This window comes from Embiotoca jacksoni, unplaced genomic scaffold, assembly GCF_022577435.1.
Source record: "Embiotoca jacksoni isolate LCO1_2020_lvr unplaced genomic scaffold, fEmbJac1.0.p SCAF_26, whole genome shotgun sequence".
NCBI lineage: Eukaryota > Metazoa > Chordata > Actinopteri > Embiotocidae > Embiotoca > Embiotoca jacksoni.
The window spans coordinates 1151990-1165985 of record NW_027185377.1 but is presented as its reverse complement, the minus strand read 5'-3'; the positions used below and the strand labels follow the sequence as shown (position 1 = coordinate 1165985).

Here is a 13996-nt window from a genome sequence, read left to right as displayed (position 1 = left end):
ATAACTGATGGACACATTTTATTCACTTTGGATTTGATGAGAGAAGTTGAATGGGAGTCTATGGAGCCGGAGGCTTTTTGGAGCCGACCTCTAGTGGCACTCGCTGGTATTGCAGCTGAAGACACTTCTGGATCAGAACCATTTTACAGACCTGAAGCTACGAACTCTTTTATATACAGTTTATGTGTGACACATTTCTGCTGACATGTAAATGTGTGAGCATGCGTAAGCTTTATGACAGCCCTTCATTTTTAGTTTCCTGCACGGCTGCTGGTGAAAATACATCTAACATGTATGTTGAGTGTTGACAGAATGAGTTTTGCAGAGAAACGCTGAATGCAAAAAAGGAAATAAGTTTAAACTTGAATCACTTTAACTGACACGGAAGAAAAACACAGTCATACACACAGTCCCACCATTCCTTCAACACACACACACACACACACACACACACACACACACACACACACACACACACACACACACACACACACACACACACACACACACACACACACACACACACACACACACACACACTACCTTCCTTGTTCCCTGCCCTATTTTCTCCGGTGCTGTGACCCATTTCAGAGTGCGGCTCAGAAAATGGGGTCGAAATCAGCGACACAAGATGGTCATAAAGAAAAAAGCTGCAGGCCTCCCGCCGCTGCACCGACACACACTCTCTCCCAGCTTTGTCTGCCGCTCTGCCTCCTTCCTTCCCTCCAACGGCGCTCGCTACAAACGGCCGACGACCTTGTGAACATAATGGACGTCTAGAGAGGCTGCGAGGAGTGTTTTCCACGTTCGGGCCATTTGCAGTAACGTCGATGGTCTCTATGGAAGACTGCATGAAAACTTCTGCTGTGATGAGTGTGTGTGTGTGTGTGTGTGTGTGTGTGTGTGTGTGTGTGTGTGTGTGTGTGTGTGTGATGTTTATTTCCACATTTCACGTTGGACGTATGATGAGAAACGGAAACTCAGCATGTCGGAGCAGAGACGCACCTGGAAGCCGATTTTGCCCTTCTTGCAGCAGAGGCAGGTCAGCATGAGGAAGACGAAGGTGAAGAGGCCCGAGAAGGAGATGGCCACCACGGCCAGCGATGAAGACCAGGACAGATCGCTCAGCGGGGCGCCATCTGCAGGAGACAACGAAAACAAACAGGAAAAGATGAGCTGTGGGGTCTAAAGCATGAACGACACACAGGAAGAGAGATTTGTTTCTACGTCCTCATCAGATCTTGTATTTCCATTTAGAATCATGTTTTTTGCTGGAAATGAAAAGCTTTTTAAACATTTTAGTCATGTAGCATTTAATTTTTTATCAGCACACACTTCTGCACAGCGCTGCACCCAAAGACAAACAAACACACATCTTCTGCTCTAACTGGATATTATTTATTACTATTATTTATCCATGTACAGTTCGACAGCGCTGTGAGCACTTAGATTTATTTGTTTTACCCAAATAAAAGTGTAATTTCTTTTTATATAATGTGAGTTCATGGGGGAGGCGGTGGATGAAACTTTATTATTTTTTTTATGTGTCATTGCGACACTGCAGTGCCCCAGAAACACATTTACTGCTGCAACAGCCTCGGCTTGATGTATTAATTACAAACCACAACCCTCCAGATAAACCAAGACGGGACTTTCAATGAAGTGATTCATGAATAAGATGCAGTGGTTATGTTTTTTACTATCCACCGATAGCTGTAACCTGACTGCACCACGGGCCTGTCAATCAAACAAACACGTACTCCGCGTTTTGAGTCCTCATATCTAATGAATGATGGAATTATTTTCAGAAGGACCAGAACACTGATCAGAAGGAGGGAATTTATCTAATAAAATCATAACGACTCGTGGAAAACATTTACTGACTTTGTATTTCAGGAGAGAAGTTGAATGAGAGTCTGTTGAAGACAGATGATTTGTGGAACGAGCCTCTAGTGGCCCTCAGTGGTATTGCACTTTATGGCACTTCTGCAGTGTCTTGACTTTTTAGACCTGGAAGCTACATTCACTTCTTTTTTTTCATTATCATTTATGTGCAAAACAACAAATTTGGTGTTTTAATTAAAAATGAGATGTCATCATGATACAATATTAATGCGGTGGATTTATAATATTTATACACTCCAGTTGCGCCTCTGAAGCCTTGCAGAGCTCTTTTTCCTTCAGGCTGTTCCTCTCAATGAGCCGCTCTGAGCTTCATTCTGCAGCAACAGAGCCTTCATGGTTTGAATTAATGTTTTGCACGCTGCCCAATCTCCTAAATAATATCTTGTTATTTTGGGGGGGGGGGGGGGGGCATTTCTGAGTAGTGAATCGTTTATTTTTTTCCTCCCGATTTGGCGACAGCTTCCCAAATGCAACGGTTACCACGGAAACAGATTGGATGGACAGCCACGCAGGATTGCCTTCAGCTGTAAATCTCTCACACCGACTACTGCCAACACAAGTGCCACCCAGCAGCACACACACACACACACACACACACACACACACACACACACACACACACACACACACACACACACACACACAATAAACAAAGCTCAGAGAGTCATTTCTGATGCCAGTTTGTGCTGATCCTCTGAAAGCTGGTGCAACTGGCTCTCACCGAATATCAGGCTCTTAGTATAATTGGACAGAGAGCGAACACTGTTGTTGAGCAGGCCGGCTGGCAACGTGTAGACAGACAGGAGAGTTGTAAGATTAATAAATAAAAATAAATAATAGAGTGCAATTTGAACAGTTAAATGCCGGATTAGCGGGGACATTCCAGTTTGGAGGATTGTAGAAACTGAATTTTCCTGAAAGTTTTATTCTTGAATGGGATTATATGAATAAAAGCAGCAGTGCAGTAACAGAGTGCATTAAAAAGTGATGCCACATGCAGAAGTGTGGGAGAAAAAAAAAAGCTAGCTTGCTAAATCAGTCAATAACCATTTAGTGCTTTGAAATGCTACACAAGATTCAGATTTAATTACTGTGTATTCCTCAGGGGAATAATTACAGAGCGAAAAGGCATATTCCAACTCTGTTGTGGTTTATTTAAAACTCCCCTGCTTACAAATCCCAAATCCCAGCAGCAGCCAAAGTACCAGAGTGACTGGGGATGAGGCCGGTATTAATATTTGAGAAGCACACTATGGTCCACGTGAAATGAAAACAGAGCATTTAAGCCCTGCTAGGATGCTATTATTATGATTATTATTATTATTAATATTATTATTATTATAGGCAGATGTAAAATTCATTGAAAGCTACACATCTACAGTCTCAGAAATGAGCAACAATACTGTGCATTCAATTGTCTGGAAAAGCTTTAAATATCTGATCAAACAATTATAATTTGACATTTTATTGTGTATGAAGTGCCTCATATATCTTGTTTCATCGGGCTATTGAGCTCCTTTGTTGGCCAAAAACTATTCAGAAGTCCCAACACACACCGTCCAGCTGCCTAGAGAGAGCACCAAGTGTGTATTAATCCTCTGTTGAAAAAAAGTCCACAACATAAAATAACCAGTGAGTTAGAAAAAGAGTCTTTAAAAAATGTAAATCTGTATTTCTCATCTCTTTTTAAAAATGTGCAGTAGATCTTCAGTAGAAACTAATTTGAGTCATTTCGTGGGTTTGTGTTCGTGGGAAAACATATTCTGACATTTTCATTTATTTGGCACAAGTCAATGATCAATTAAAGTTTTTCCAGGCAAGAAAAGACAAATCCAATTCATCTGTGGCACCTTTTAACAATATCATAAGTGCTTTACAGGCAGAAGAAGAAGAAGAAGAAGAAGAAGAAGAAGAAGAAGAAGAAGAAGAAGAAGAAGAAGAAGAAGAAGTCGAGGAGAAATGTGGAACATGTAAATGTTGAAGTGGTTTCTGGTGGAATACCCAGAGAGTTCACGTGGGCGGGTGCAGAGAAAAAGCTTAGTGCAGCAGTTAGTGAGCAGAGAGAAATCAGTGGAAAATATCGGTGCAGTCGTGCGATGATGCTGCTAAGGTCTGAAATAAACACCGAATCCCGTCTCTGTAATTGTCCAGAAACACAGAAAAACACCGTGTTGTTGTGTTTTCTTCCCTCAGCGTGTGAAATCGATGCCATCGACCGCTAATTCTAATGAAATAGAGATAACTCTCTCTCTCGTTAGCTGTTACAAGCTCAGATCCAAAGAGACAAATGTCTCCAGCTAAAGGTTGTTTAGTTCACAGGGACACGTCCCCCCAGACATCTTCATTAAGTCCCACTACAAACACAGGATACAGTGACAATAGCAGGACGGTTTTGGAGACGCTGTTATTTTTCTCCGAAGTGCTTTTACGATTTAATGCAGCGTGGAGCTCTCAGCTGCTCAGAGGTGGTAGCCATTTTTAGCCTCCTGAGGCAGAAAGCTGAAGCACATCTTGATGACTAAATGATGAAAAATAAGAAGTGAGCACGAGGAGATGAGAGAAAAGAGAGAGAAAAAAGGAAAAGAAGAAAGAATGTGAGGAAGGCGAGAGGAGAGCTGTGTGTATTCTGCAGCATCTCCCACGAGAGAATCTCCTCAGCAGCTCAAAGCCGAGCCGAGAGCAGGCAGAGAGAGTCGAGACCATCTGACACCCTCACGTGTTTGTTTTTGCCTTTCAGAGACGAGCTGGATGAAATATCACACTAAATATGTCTGCAGCTTAATGAGGAAACGCTGCAGCGGTGACACTGACTGCCAGCATATTACAACCCCAAGTACTAGTTCATCCAATCTGCACTGGGGGAGGGGGAGGGGAAGGGGGAGGGGGGGCCTGCTGGGACGGTTTCACATCTCGGGAGAGAGGAATTAAATGAAAAGATTGATAACAAAAAATGAAGCCAGAGCCAGCAACCCGTTAGCTTAGCTTAGCCACTGCTGGTTGCCCAGCAACCTCACGGTGACAGCTAACCAGGAAATATGTCCATCATGCACAATTTGACATTCTAACGCTTGTTTTTGTTTGTTTTTTTTAACTTTACACAGAGACGCGCTGCTGCTTCATATTTAATAAATTCAAGTTCTTGTGCGTCTCTTGGAGGGGAAATGAACGAGCGTTTAATTATCCCCGAGGGAACCTCAGGACAGTCAGAGTCCATCTGAAAACAAACTGAAGAATTATTAGACTAGAGGCAAAAATGCGATTGTTACTCCGACTTGTGATATTTTCTATGCCAGAGCAAACAATAGGTCTGAGTCAGGATACTGCTGCTTATCAGAAAGATTAAAAGTGAGACGAACATGTCAGACGTTTAGAGTCCGAACTCTTAAACTTGTCAACTTAATATTCCACCTGTCGGCCTGGATGTGGGGGTTCGTTTTGTCATTAACGTCATTAAAGTGCATGAAACAATGGCTCCACCGACACATACAAGTTTACTTCTGCTCTGGCTGGGACGGCTGCGTCATGCAGAGTTATTCCAGACCTAATTGAGCCTTCAGTGTGTCACCGTTGTTAAGCCTACTCTGTTCAGATAAGCCGACTTGTTGTCACAAAGTGTGCGATGCCCAGTTTTTCTTTTGCAGCAGCAGCTCAAAGGGACCGAGTCAAAGCCAGGATAGCTCGAGCGCTGGCCTGGCTCTCTTCCCCCTTCCTGCTCAGCTCCATCTGAGAGGATCAGCAGGGAAAGTGTCCCGAGGGCCGCTGACACCCTTCGCCCATCATCGGCCCCGGTTGCCGTCCACGACTCCACGAAATCACTGAAAAAGCTCAGTGGACGGAGAGGTGAGAGCAACCTGAAGGTTCTGGAAACTGGCCAGACAACATTTTACACAGAGATCCTCATTAAGGATGAAAAAAGCTGAGCCAAAGAGGACATTAGAAATCAAGATAGGCTGTCCAGGACGGCTTTGAACAACACAAAATATCTGCTTTGTTTGAAAAAAAATGAAAGACTTAAATCGGGCCGTCTCCTGCTCACAAGCACATGCTGATGTTTAAGATAAGAAATCAGATCAGGACACAAAGAGCGTTTGTGTAAAATGCAAATCTGGGCTGTTAGCGAAGACCGCCGCTCCGAACATAAATCAAACTGGAGACAACTGAGCTTTCCTGAACTATTACATGGCTGTGAACGCCTCGTTTTAGATCCCTGCTGGAAAATGACTGTTTAAACATTATAAACACACATCTTCTAGTGTTTCGAGTATTTTCCTCATTTAGAATATCACCAACTAATACGACCCATACATTTATTGCGACCTCTAATGGCTGAAATAATTATGACAGAAACAAAGGAGGAAGTTAGGTGACATATAGAGTCCACTTTAAGTTAACTTAAAGTAATATTTAACCGTCACGTATGTAGCGTAAGTTACCAAACCACGATGTTTTCCTAAATCCGACAAAACTACGACTGTTCACAATGTTAGCCAAGTGTTGATCGTTGTTACCATGACGACGAAGGATTGCTGTGACCAATCTTGGACGCTTGTACTCTCCAATGTCAATGTACATAATGTACATTGACAACCACAACAGTTGCAAATTAACAAGTTTGTCGTTTTTGGTGTGATGACGTGTTGTTCCTATAGAGGGCGCTAAAACTCATTGATGTCATTTTGGCAAATGAGCTCATCTGTCGTTTCGGTATGAGGACGTGTTGGTCCTTAAAAGGGCGATAAAACACTCATAGATGTGTTTTTTTGGGGGAGTCATTAGAAACAGATCTTGTCTCTGGTTTCGGTATGAGGAAGCGTCGCGCCGGCATGCTGGAACAGGACCAGAGTATAATGGATTCAGCTGTCAGGCTAATGCTGACAGGCAGCTGTCAGTGTGTGAGCAGTCAGGTGAGTGACGCATTCAACCAGCAGACCTCAGATAGACACCGACAGACGAAAAAACAGCCTACAGTTTTTCTGACCTGGTTGGACATCTGGAATGAGGTCATTTGGCCATTTTTATGCATCGTAAAGGGGTTTGTGGGTCATTATTTTTAGTCCAAAATAGAGATAAAGGCACATAATATACCACAAATGCAGGTTCGGTCAGTTTGAAGATTGTTTTTGATATATATTTATCAGGCATGACTGCAAAACTCCAACCACAACTAGACCTCCATTTGTGCTAAATAAATGCAAAATCCAGATGGAAAATATTTGCTTAAAAAGCTAACGGACTTGCACACATGCTGCTCAATACGAACTCACAGTCCCATGTTTTAGAAATTAGGCCTCAGATTTCCTTTATTCTGCAGTATTAGCAAATTTGGGCCATTTAGAGACATTTTCGAAGGCTTTAATTATTATTTTAGGAGCAAACTGAGGGCTGATGTTAAATATTTATCTCACGCATATTACACCCAATATTGTTAAATGCAAATCAGTGAAAAGACCTCCGGCTTCACGGCCGAGCGTTTGAATCGGGGGCATAAGTTAAGGCGCTGATACGATGGATAGAGGCCTCTCCCTGGAAGATATGCATGACTGAGTCTGTGTGCCGAAGCAGCGACGGAGACGAAGCTTCTGCTCTCACAGTCAACACGGCCGCTGCATACAAACTGCTGGCGCTGGTGAAATGACTCGTCGCTCCCCGATCCGTCCTCCGCTACCCTGCAGCCCTGCTGCTGACGCTTCCATCTGACACCGAGAGAGATGACAACAGGAAGACTCATCATTTGAAAAAAACAACAACCAAAAAACAAGAAGAGAGGAGAGGTAGAAGATGATGGTGACAGGAGGAAGAAACAGATGGGCGGAGATGGTGAAACAAGCCCGTTTGGGGTAAACACACGTGAGCTGCATGAAGCTGATGATCCGGTCACGAACAATCTGTGTTGAGGGTCCAAAAAGTCTGCCGTGCATCTGCTGGTGCAAAACAATAAAGCTGCCGGTCATTCCTTCGTACCGACGGGCAGATAGACGGACAGCAACCGCTGAGCACGCTCACTTCGTCTTCACCAACGTGAACGTAAACACGACCAAATGTTAGCGAGCAGCTGCTGCGACGTCTGACTCAAAAACAGGCTTTAATGATATATTTTTTTAAAAGGAATATAATCAACTGGTTTCCATGGTGATTTCTTCCCCGAAAAGCCCGTTTGGACTCGTTCGAATGCCCTCGTAACGCTCACAGACGCTGCACCAAGACAAAGAACAACCTGCTCCTGACGCCAGAAAGAAAATTAACCGTCCACACACTGCAGCCTGCAAAACCACCAACGAGTCAGAGAGACATAATTAAAGAAAAATAAAAAGTTTAAATAGGATGGGTTTGTTAACAGTCAGAGGAAATACAGGCAGGACTGTCTTTATGACTCCTGTGGCTGAACGGTCATCAGCAGTCACATCACACCAAAATATCTCCATCTAAAGGAGGAATTTTTATTTTCTACAGCCGTCAAAAAGTTCTGTGTGGAACTCCTTCAAAATGCAAATTAAATATAAGACAACGATCAGTGCAAACCCTGCAGGGGAAGCTAGCAGATCCTCAGTGTGATGTGAACTCATAGTTACCCTGACCTTTGACCTTTGCCCCCCCAAAATTGAATCAATTCATCAAGTGGTATCAAGTGAATGTTTTTGCCGCTGTGACGCCAACGAACCGAGGATTCGGAGGATTCGTTATTCATGTCGCGTGGGAGTCGGGTCGGCCCTCCGTCCGTGGGAGTCGGGTCGGCCCTCCGTCCGTGGGAGTCGGGTCGGCCCGCGTACTGTAACCTAATTACACAGGATGCTGTAATTCAGAGCTACTAACTGTGCAACACGTCTCCCCGGAGCGGCCGTATTATCTGTGTTCAGCAAGCCTGTTCAAATAAGAGAATAACTGCTGATCTCCCGTGTCGGCACTTCTGCTACCCGGGAGTGTGTTTACTTCACTGTGTGTGTGTGTGTGTGTGTGTGTGTGTGTGTGTGTGTGTGTGCGTGCGTGTGTGTGTGTGTGTGTGTGTGTGTGTGTGTGTGTGTGTCCACCAGATATTGCCCGGCTACTCTTCAGTATGCCGAGTGTATCCTCGGCCGTCTGACAGCCTCCACCTGAAGCTCTGCTCTCACTTCCCTCCCCAGATAACACTCACGAACCCAGAAACTCGTCGGCCTCGCCGGCTTTGTTCAGCGCAGCGCCCCCCGGAGGGACTGACGGGCACGTCGGCACATCGGCAGCAAGACAGACGCTCCTCCATCTCCTCGCCCTTTTTCTTTTCCACTTACTTTTACTTTTACTTTTGTTTCTCTTTCTTTACTGCGTTTTTTACCCATAAACTCATCTCTTTTTCTTTCTTTCTTTCTTACAAGTTTCTTACTGCTGTTTTTCCTTTTACGCTATCTTTTGCTTCCTGTTTATTTCCCTTTTCTTTTCTCTCTTTTCGCTACCATTTCTTCATTTCTATTCACTTACTTTCTCTCACTTTTCTCCTCTTCTCGTCCTCTTTAACCGTCCTTCCTTCTTTCCATCTCTACTTTCTTCTTTCCTTACTGTACTGTTGCGGTATTTTTCCTTCCCCTGATTATTTTCATGGATTTCGGTGGATTATTTCCACCACTTGAGCTTCAACCTTCAGTTCAAACTGTGTCCATTAATAATCTGCTGTCATGGATATCTTCGGTCTTTTATAAGCTGTGGTCTTCGTGTATGTGCGGCCACATGGAGGGCTGTGATCTGTTAAAGGTCACAACACAGTGAGAGAGCCAGCGGGACGACTCCTCCCTCTGACTCCCATCACAACCAACATGAATGTCCCTCCTTTGTTTGCCTTCATCTTATTACACGTCTGCGCCGCTGCCCCTCAGGATGACGGGATCGGGCTGCATGTGGGTGCGTGTTTTTTATTTATTTATTTTCCCTCTCCGACAACAGCTAAAGCTCGCTGGCTTTATTCTGCACGGGGGATAAACAGCGGTGACGTTGTTCTCTGTGGGTTTGCTTTGTCACAGCGAGGAGAAACAGCCGGCCCGCTGCGAGGATTTCAACTGCGAGGTAAACAAAAAGACGTTGCAATCGGGGGCAGATTATGCGTCTGCGTTGGCCGATAATATGACATATGGATGTGAATATTAATGCAAATGTGCTCTGGGAATGATGATTAAAATGTTTTGGAGATTCACATTCGTGGCCTACTGATGCATTAAGACTAGTTTGGCAGGAGGGTTGTATGAACCTCGGCTGTATGGAATTTGCATGTTCTCCCTGTGCATGTGTAAAGAGGTACGTATTGAGGGTAAAAATATATATATATGTACGATTCTGCAACGAAGACACAATGATTCTATAGTTTCAGGTGATTTCACACTGATGTAAATATCCATTTCTGCCAGTAGCTCCTTTTAAATTTTGCACACTGGACCTTTAATTCTGGTTTGGTCTCCAACAACAGGTAGTGAACAGTTAGTTTGTCTGAACAAAAGAATTGGCTGCTGGGAAAAAAAAAAAAAAAAAAAGGAGATCACATCAGTCTGTGACTCCCTGAGTTCAAAGCAGAAACTGCAATACCAGCGAGTGCCACTAGAGGTCGGCTCCAAAAAGCCTCCGGCTCCATAGACTCCCATTCAACTTCTCTCATCAAATCCAAAGTGAATAAAATGTGTCCATCAGTTATCTCGGTGTTGTTAGCTAAAGTCACTCCTTCTTATTAGTTTTCTGGAGTTCCATCTGAAAATAATCCATCATTCATTAGAAAAGAAGAGTTACCTGTTGGTAACTTATTGGCTCTTACAAATTCAGATGTTTTGTTGTAGTTACCAAACATAAAATTAGTTAAATGAGTTAGTTTAGTTTCATGACTTCAATTATGAAATAAATAGGTTACACAGGTTTTATACATCTGACTAAGAGGAGTACATATTAATGAATGTTTATAAAAGTATGGATTTTTACAACTGTTGCTGTCAGATGTTTTGCATAATTGAAAACGTCCATGTGAATATAATTTCACTTTTACTAATGAATAAACCCATATTGCACGTTTATAAACCTCAGTTTGTTTTGCTTTACATTCACCATCATATCTGTTGCGATGTGAGCGACCGTACAAAACACACACACACACTCGTCACACACATACTCGTCACACACACTCGTCTCACACACACTCGTCACACACACTCGTCACACACACACTCATCACACACACTCGTCTCACACACACTCGTCACACACACACTCGTCACACACACACTCGTCACACACACTCGTCACACACACACTCGTCACACATACTCGTCACACACACACTCATCACACACACACTCGTCACACACACTCGTCTCACACACACTCGTCACACACACACACTCGTCACACACACTCGTCTCACACACACTCGTCTCACACACACTCGTCACACACACACTCGTCACACACACTCGTCTCACACACACTCGTCTCACACACACTCGTCACACACACTCATAGTCAGCGAGCAGCTCCGGTGAACAGCGGATTTGTCAAGATGTTAACAGGAGAATATTATTCGGGCGGGCACTTATCGGGTCCTCGGAGCTGCAGCACAGAAGCAGGGGATTGTGGGTCGTGGTGCGTGCAGTTCACGTGTAGCCGAGCTTCGTCGAGAGCGGTGGAGCGCAAAAACACAACAAGCCTTCATTTGTGGCGTTAAAGGGAAAGAGAAACGTCCCGCAAGTCGTACAGAGGACCGTTGACCCGAGGGAGCCGAGCAGGAGACGCGTCCTGCTGTTTGTGGTTCTCATGAATCATCTCGGTTGGTGTCACTTAATGGAGCGGAGAAAATACAAACCACAGACCGGCGAGCCGGGTTCACTTTCAGTCTATAATCTTCCTCCTCCACATCTCAAAACACTGCACCCATTTTTTGTTTTCTTTTACACCTGCAGGTTATTTGTTTTTTTTTTGCTTTTCCATCTCTTCGTCTCCCGTCTTCGTCTCTGTGTGGACGAATACTGAGAAACCACTGGAGCAGAAAGAACCTCTTCTTCCTCTTCTTCCTGCTCTCCGTCGCTGCTGGCACTTACTGCATGCACTCAGATATAGTATCACATCTTAGATGCCATGCAGGGGCTATTACATAACACACACACACACACACACACACACACACACACACACACACACACACACACACACACTGCTAACACTGTGGATTTAATCAAGTAAAAGAATCTTATATTTGGATTGTGTTTACTAGAAATAGATCATCTTTCTCAGTCGGATCATTAAACTTCATTCAAGTAAATATCAGCTGTCTTTTCCTGACGCGGCTGTAAAAGTCCGATTTTAATCATCGGGTCGGGATGAGAACGTCTCATTTCGAGCATCAAACTGCAAATTGTTTTGTGCTCGCCAAGATTTCAAAAGCTCAAATCTGGAAATATGAGATTAAAAATCTTGTTTTAAAAGTTACATACGAGTTGAATTCATGGTGTATTTTGTTGATTAAAGTTTCTGCGGTGGCTCAGGTGGTAAATTAGAGCGCAGAGATCGTATCTTTGCTTTACTGCTTTTGAATATAGGATAAATATTTTTTGCCAAAGAGTGGCCAATTATAGTACAACAAACTCTTGAGTTAGCCTCAGATCTTCTGCGGTTTAGCATCTATGAGATCTTTGTTTTGTTTTTTACAGCCTGTAACTTTGCTGTTGTCGTTCATTCTTATCAGAAAAAGGCTTTGAAAAACCCGACGTCCACTTATTACAGTTAGTGAAGAGCAGGTGGAGCCGGACATTTCTTTAAGGAGGTGGTGGAGACCAAACCGGAGCGAAAAGGTTCATGAGAATTGGTGACGCTGCTAAATGTTGTTGATAATATGTAAACGGTGTCGTTACAACTTGTTCATTGAAAAGAAATCTGTTAATAAATGTTGATTTGAACCCTTTAAGGTTCTGCCACTGTATTGGTTTGTTATCAGCATATTTCTGAATCCATTTATACATTATTTGGAAACACAAACAACATGCTTCCTCGCTTTTAGTCTTTTTTTTTACTACAAAGATACATTTCAGTTCTGCTTCTTCTTATTCAGAACGACACGAATGCATCAACATTCAGCCGTCTTCACCACAACAGACAATTTACTGAGTTAAAGCACAAAAGTGACAGTAAAGATGAAAACAATGAGTTTCGACTACATGAAATGCTCGTCTCCAAATGTATGCAAATAAAGTTATGTGAAGGGTCCTCGTGGAGCGTGATGGGAAGTTTGATTTCAGTGGATTTAAGAGTGTAGATTTACAGCGTTTAAACAGTGTTACAAAAACATGATGTACGACTCTGAGGTCGCCGCAAAGACACAAAGACACAAAGACACAAAGACACAAACACGTAGACTAGGACGTTCCTGACGGGAAAACCAGACTCTGGAGAGAAAGGAATTAACACTTCCTGTTTTTTCATCTCAGAGATTATCGTGACAGTTGTTACTGCAGATGTTAGAAGAACCCTGACCCACCAGGCGTGTCCAGATGTGGAGGCATTTGTCTCGTTTCACCGTCCACTTCTACATGAAAGCAGCTTTTCCTACTAATCGAGTGCCACCGCATTAAAAAGGCCGACCGTGTGTGAAGAACAGAGACGATGCTGGCGAAGGTTTGTGATATGCGTCCGCCATGATTATGCATGATCACAGGGAGCGGACACTCTCTAAAGTGCCCCCCCCCCACTCCTCCTCCCTCTGTGGGGTGCGCCAGTTTTCGAAGCACGGTTGCCATGGAGACATTTTAGTATATGAGGCTGCCTCGTTTCCAGTGCGTGGCTTCATGGCAGAGAACACCACATGTTCTCGGAGAGCTTTTAGCAAAGAAAACGGCGCTCTACCTGTTCAGAGGGAGAAGGACGTTTTATCAGGGAACATGTGGTGAACATGCAGAGGATGCTTCACGTTACCGTGGCGATCTGGTTTCGTGCTCGGGCAGAGGAGACGTCCATGTATGATATGAATAATGTATCAAATGAATTCATACGGAGCTTCTGGAACAAACAGACTAATTATGTAGGTTTCACCAGATATGTTTTTCTTCTTGTATAAGCAGACACTGAATCGGGGCAGAGCTCGCTGGGATGGAATGACTGA

At 43.7% G+C, this 13996-nt stretch overlaps 1 protein-coding gene across 1 annotated transcript in view; it reads right to left on the bottom strand.

Moving 5' to 3' along the window:
- aatkb (apoptosis-associated tyrosine kinase b) overlaps positions 1 to 13996 on the bottom strand; it is a 46729-nt gene that overhangs the window by 22437 nt on the left and 10296 nt on the right. Inside the window, exon 2 of the mRNA XM_069159934.1 lies at positions 1006 to 1139. Within this exon, the coding sequence (XP_069016035.1) occupies positions 1006 to 1139 (134 nt within the window). The remainder of the gene's footprint in view (positions 1 to 1005; positions 1140 to 13996) is intronic.